This window comes from Heterodontus francisci, unplaced genomic scaffold (assembly GCF_036365525.1).
Source record: "Heterodontus francisci isolate sHetFra1 unplaced genomic scaffold, sHetFra1.hap1 HAP1_SCAFFOLD_534, whole genome shotgun sequence".
In the NCBI taxonomy this organism is placed as follows: Eukaryota; Metazoa; Chordata; class Chondrichthyes; order Heterodontiformes; family Heterodontidae; genus Heterodontus; species Heterodontus francisci.
In genome coordinates this window covers 335,195-341,871 of record NW_027141511.1, presented here as the reverse complement: position 1 = coordinate 341,871, position 6,677 = coordinate 335,195, and the positions used below count along the sequence as shown (strand labels likewise).

Genomic DNA, 6,677 nt, shown 5'->3' with positions numbered 1-6,677 from the left:
TCAACAGTTTATCTCCAGACACTGACCTCACCGGCAGGCATCGGGGATCAGAGATCGTGTCTGTTCTAGGTCTGAGATCCGGCATCGATGCAGTCGAAAGTCGTCTTGAGCAGCAGATTAAATAGCCCGTCTCTATACCCGATATGATTTTCAATTCTATTAAAATGAATGGAACTAAACATCAGGCAAGCTTAGAACAAGCGGCTGACGTGACCTGCCGCGTAGGGTCACGCCAAATAGCTATTTTCGACCCTACCTAGTCTGATTATTGCGAATGCACAATTTCGCTTTGGTATGCATCCACCAATAGCACATCATTGTATGAAACCAGGATTATTATATTGTGTATGGCCGAGCTCTGAGGTTACTTTGGAAGACAGATCACAATGCAAAGTTTATACCCATTCCTGATAACGAGAGCAGCGCAGCTAAACGGACATACAATTCAAGTAAAATGTAATTATTATGTTCATCCTCTTCGCTGCAGCGCGAAGATTGAATTTAGTAGAGATCAACATGATATGGTTGTCTGTGAGCGCAATGAACATTTTCATATGACATGATTAAAGTTGATTAATTGATTATATGTGGCTTTGACAGTTATTTAAAGCATACAATAATTTATTCAGTTTTCAGCATATTAGCAACATCCAGAAATTCACAATTTCGTGGGAAGTGTGGCCAGGATCTCCATGTACTCAGAGAAACATTTTCCGGGTATGCCCTTAAACGTACCGGTTTATTTTTCAAACTTATAACCATTTCCTTTGCGATACTTTAATGATTTCATTAGAAACGGGGAACCTAAGCCGTTTTCGCTGCTTTGTTGTGATTGACACCTGGCAATCAGAATAAACAAAGTTAATAACACAATTTCATACATAGACTGCCCTCTATAATCAGTGAGTACTACGCAATATACTGACTCCACCCCTGTCAGTATTCAGAGACCGGCTGACACAAGCAAGAAATCGAGATTATTAGGTTGATCTATAAATTCACCAAGCTATGGAAGAACTATTCTGAATTCGGCGAATGTAGGTACTGGTGATGGAAGGAATGATTTCCTCCAAACATCCAGTCTATAATAAACAAAAATATCGAATATTACGAACTGATCTGTAATTATACGAACTTAAGCAACAGCAATAGTGATTTTAACGTCGTCTCAAGGTGCTTCACCGGAATATCATTAAACAACATGTGACACCGAATCAAATAAAGTGACTTTAGGGCGGCGGCGGGGGGTGGGGTGAGGAGGTTTGTAAGTGGTGACCAAATGCTTGGTCAAAGAGCTAAGTTTTAAGAAGACTCTTCAAGGGGGGAAGAAAGATGAATCGCTTTTCTAACACCGTGCTGTTCGCTGTCGCCCACTGACTATGTCCATTCTTTATGTCACGCCTGCGCTCAGTCCTCCGGAATTCCATCGTTTGGTTCAGTGTTCTGGACTCCCAACATCTCAGTGAGCCATGGACAACTTTACCAGATCTTTATTCCTGCCTTTGGTCCCAGCCTGTTCCTTGCATAACTCCCAATTTACAATCTCACAAGGCACGTAGGCATTCACCAGCCCGAGGGAACACGGATGGCCAACCAAATGGATCTTTCTCCCACAGAAACTAATTTGCTCCTGACACGGATTAGTCCCCTTTCGGGGGACAGAATCTCAATTCGGTCATTGAGGTTCAAAGATCCCTAATTCCTATAGCGGAACGTGTATCATTCCGCTGGCATTTGGCTCGTGTTTTTCCTTCTATGCACCGTGTATTCTAGTTACAGTGTCCTTGTTAATTAGCAACCTTAACATTAAATTTGTTCTTAATCCAAGGTGACACCCGATATCAACGAATAGCTGCTTTCAATATTTAATTCAAGTATCTTATTTACCCTATTTACTTCTATCACAATCATCTTTTTTTTTCGCAGACTGTGGCCACTGCTTGTTCTAAGTCACTTTGACCTCTTCGCCATCCAGATGAAGATTTTTGTTTTATTCATTGCATAGAATAACACAAGGGCTTTCAACACCGAAACAGGCCATTTGTCACAACATGTCTATGCTGTAATGATGCTCCGCACCAGCCTCCTTCCTATAATTAATTCGAATTGATTCCTAATAATTGTTTAGTTTCATTTTAAATATTGTGTTATAATCACTCAATGGATATAATGCATACTTAATTTTAAACGTTTATCTTTTTTGAATTTTCGCTTTCACTCAAACATTCAGAAAGATAAACAATCGTTACGTATTTAACTGAATACATGCGAATGGACACTTTCCTGATAGGCTAGCAATTAATGTCAGTATTTTTTTTTCTCCTTCCCACAGTTAACGTAGTGACGATTGTGATCATGTCCCGACGGAATTGCGGTCTCTCCATATGTATCACTCACTACCTGGTGGCCATGGCAGTGGCGGATCTGCTGGTTGTTATCACTAGTGTGGTGTTGAGCCGGATCATTGGCGTTTATTTCCCAGCCAGTGTCCTGTCCATTACGCCGCTGTGTCGACTCAAAATGGTTCTGATTTATGCCGCCAAAGATAGTTCAGTCTGGTTAACGGTGGCTTTCACCTTTGACCGCTATGTGGCTATTTGTTGGCGGAAGCTGAAAACCAAATATTGCACAAAGGATGCAGCAGCGTTAATTATAGGAACAGTGTTTGCATTGAGCTGTTTACGAAACATCCCCTGGTACTTTGCATTAAAAGCTCTGTATTTTATTAACAATGTACCCTGGTATTGTACCTTCGAATCCACCTTTTATACGTCATCGCCGTGGAGAGCGTTTTCGTTCCTTAACCATATTTTAACCCCGTTTGTTCCATTGATTTCGATCGCATTATTTAACGCACTGACAGTGAAGCATATTTTAGTCACCAATAGAATCCGCAAAGCACTCCGTGGCAAGCGAAATGGTGAAAAGGAGAATGATCTGGAAATGGAGATTCGGAGAAGGTCCATCATTTTACTTCTAACTATATCGTGTAGTTTTATACTCTTGTGGATGACATTTGCTGTGCATTATTTATATTACCAAATTACAAACACTTATAATTACACAGGTTCTGACGACCCCATATATATCCTCCAGGAGGCTGGCTATATGCTTCTCCTTTTGAGTTGCTGCAACAACACGTGTATTTATGCAGTGACCCAGACAAAGTTCAGAGAGGAGCTGAAGAAAATCGTGAAATATCCAATGGTTTCAATTATCAAATTATTGAATTAATGCAGAAAAACAAAGATGTGTTAATATCGACATCAATTTCTTTACAAATTCTTGCTTCGTTAATGAATATACAGCAATCTCATGCAAGAAAAATAAACAAATGATCTCTGTAACTTTAACACATAATCTTGCAACATTCTTGGGTGCAGTAGAGAGGGACAGGGTCATAGAATCAATGGAAAAGATCGCCTTCGGCAGTTGAGCTACACTGGTGGAATCGCGTTGACCATGTGTTATAAACTTCCTCAGGCATTGAAGTCCATCGAAATTCATTGAACACCAACTGCAGAAATGAAACATAAAATGTAACTCCACGCTCACCATCTTTTTCCTTTGCAGTCCTAAACTGCACCTCCCGCTGCTGGATAATAATTTCTGATTTTATATTGAAGAAAGATATTTTTTGCCTTAGTTTTGCCAGCATCAGTTAGACCTGGCCCTAAGTCCTATTCCATCAGATACTATGCTAACTCTGCCTCAGTCTTGGTGCTAAATTCCACTCCTTCAAAACTGGCACAAAACCCACCCAGTCAGACCGTGCTCAATCCCATTTCCCCCGATACCAACTCTCTCCGACATATATATAAACACACACACACACATATAATAGATATCTACATAGAAATATATATAGACATACATGGAGCCACATGGATTGATATCGATATATACATAAGATTGCATCGCTGGATAAAACATAACAGCATCTATCACGGTTTGTTTGTTCAGTTAACCATATCTAATATCCCTAATGATTATTATGTCACCTGAAGCCTCCCTCAAATATATATTAAAGTGCCTTCAAATAATTCAGAAAACACATGTCAGAGTGTATGCATCTAGCATGAACAGATGCCATCATTGCTGACACAAAATGCATCAACCAGCAAATGGTCTTGTGTATGCTATTTACTATCATGCTCTTGCAGTGGTCGGTATTCCATGAAAGTGATTACACCAATGAATTGTGCATTATAAAAGGAGGTGTCCGACTAATGATTGCTGTTGCTCAATATTCTGTATGAAATGTTTGCTCCAGTATTACTATTGCATTTTTTCTAACTTGTTAATATACATTCCATTGACATATCAATTTACTATAGTTAACGTTAAGTGATCAGTTTGACGCAGTTTGTTGTTCCTCCAATGTGGACAAATAGCTCAGGCTTATTCTGTTTTTCACCAAAAGATTTGCAATTTGGTATTCAGACCGAGGCATTGAATTTGGCCAAATAATTAAAATTGCACCAGTGTAAATAATGATAATTATATTGGTTATGATTGACGCTGTTTCGAATGTCCAAGAAACTCAGAACGCAAGATAGGGGCTTTCAATCAAGAAGGTGCCAGCATGAAATGTTTTCATAAGCGTTTTTAAAGTTGTCTTGCATATCTGAATAAAACAGTTTCATAATTTTGCAGTCAAACCTAAAACCAATTATTTCAATTCATTGCTTTGAAACAGGTAAATGAATGTATTATATTGACTCAGTCAGGTCCAGATACTTTTGCTTCCCGATTTAAATATGCAGTCAACTTATAATCGTGATAATAATAAGCCCCTCTGCACCAGAATCTTACCTGAACTGTTTTAGTACAGGCGCCTCCCATTGTACAATTACAGAATTAACTGTTCCCTTACAGAAAGAATGGATATTTGCATGGCAATCTCAAGCACTGTGGAAACAGGAGTAGACAATTCAGCCTCTACGGTTTTCGATTATTCAGTCATATCGTGGCTCATCTGCACGTGAAATCCGTTTCGCTGCCGTTGTTCCATATCCTGTGATGCCTTTACCTAAGGAAATAAAACTTCTGGCATAATCTGCTATGGATTGTTAAAAAAAGATTACAGCTGATGGTGATATGAACGCAAAGGACAGTGAAACCTATTACAATTTTATGACTCCTTGTTGTACTATTTTAACCACTGCACTTAGATCCGATTTTCTGACAATGCGTCATGGCGCGAAGAATCACTCACAGGCAGCGACTATTGAATATGTTCAGAAGCAGAGAATTGTTCATCAGCACAACATTAATATTGCTGAAATTATGTTCACGGAACCTGAAATATTCCAGCTGATATCCCACCGGCATTTTTAGGGTGGTACTGCGCTAGGAAAATTCTTAATATCTGGATTGTTCCTTCTCCATATCCTGCTGCTGCCCTTCCATAGAATGTCTCAGCCCTGAATCAATGGGTTCATTTTTTTTATATATGTGAGCCTGAACAAGCTCAGTGAGCAGTTCTGATGAAAGGTCACACAGACCTTAAACGTTAACTTTGTTCTTTTCTCCACAGATGCTGCCTGACCTGCTGAGTATTCCCAGCATTTTCTGTTTTTATTTCAGTGATCAGGATGATTGACTACGAAGGTGATCACAACCAAGCTGCATGTTGCCCTCATCCAATATCCACACACACTTACTTTCAAGTAGGCATCAGAGAAAAGGATGCAAGACTAGGAGCCCCAGTAATCCACTTCTTCCCCCTTAACACACTGAGGGGATGAAATGTGCGCTGGGCGTTCGTGCAAATTGGCCGTTATTGCATTGACCATCACTTTTGGGCTCGCCTGATAATCAGCTCTAGTGACTTAAATGCAGCGGAATATCTGACTTGGGTTAGAAAGTCATCTTGCTCAGTGGCATAAAGCAGGAATTCTACTCTAAGCACATTCAAATATCCCACTCTATTGAAATCGAGCTAACTGAATATGGGAGAGAGTGTATAACAAGCTGACAATGCAATATCAACTTAGAGGAATTTCAACCCTAGGATAGTGAAAAGTGCTTTCTTGGAATCTGATATTTTAACATGGAATGAGTAAAATTATGTTTCCTTGTCTGTAATCTCAACGATCGGGTACATAGGTAAATGATAGACTCCATCTTGTAGGAAACAATATAATGCTGGTTGGATATCCGCTGAAATGAAGGGCTTCGTGCTCTGGTGCTGCATTCGTTTCCTGGTAATATTCAATTAGTAGTTGGATCATCACTTTTATAAACTGACCGATATTTCACTAATTATTCTTCTATGTTCTTGCCATTTCTTGTTGTTGACTTTTCATGAAGGTTTCGGTCTGCAATCGAGACAACATTCATTGGTCCTGTGGTTGAAGGTGACTAAACTAAAAAATATTGTGCTAACATGGTACATTAATGACTAAGTGACCAATTTATGAAGGAGACGCGTTAGTGAGGCCATGGAAATATTTGTCATGGAACAATTTAAATGCACATTCGCTGGATGCCTTTAAGTAAATAATATTTTGTAGTCATTAAGAGTCATAGAGTCGTGCCGGGCCAGTCTGGGCTCGATGGTCCCAATGGCTTCCTTCTGTGCCATAAATGGCTCTATTTTGGGGTTCAGAATTTGAGTCCTTTCAGACATGATGGGCTAATTGCAGCATATTTGGGATAAGCAAGTGATCTTG

General features: G+C 39.6%; 1 protein-coding gene across 1 annotated transcript; it reads left to right on the top strand.

Moving 5' to 3' along the window:
• Positions 1 to 2,355: 2,355 nt before the first annotated feature.
• On the top strand, positions 2,356 to 3,234 carry LOC137363941 (G-protein coupled receptor 39-like). Its single transcript, XM_068027446.1, has one exon. It carries the CDS (start codon positions 2,356 to 2,358, stop codon positions 3,232 to 3,234), a length of 879 nt encoding a protein of 292 aa, XP_067883547.1.
• The last annotated feature ends 3,443 nt before the right edge of the window (positions 3,235 to 6,677 follow it).

Excerpts from the sequence above, each read along its gene's own strand:
- LOC137363941 (XM_068027446.1), top strand. The coding sequence starts at position 2,356 with ATGTCCCGACGGAATTGCGGTCTCTCCATATGTATCACTCACTACCTG.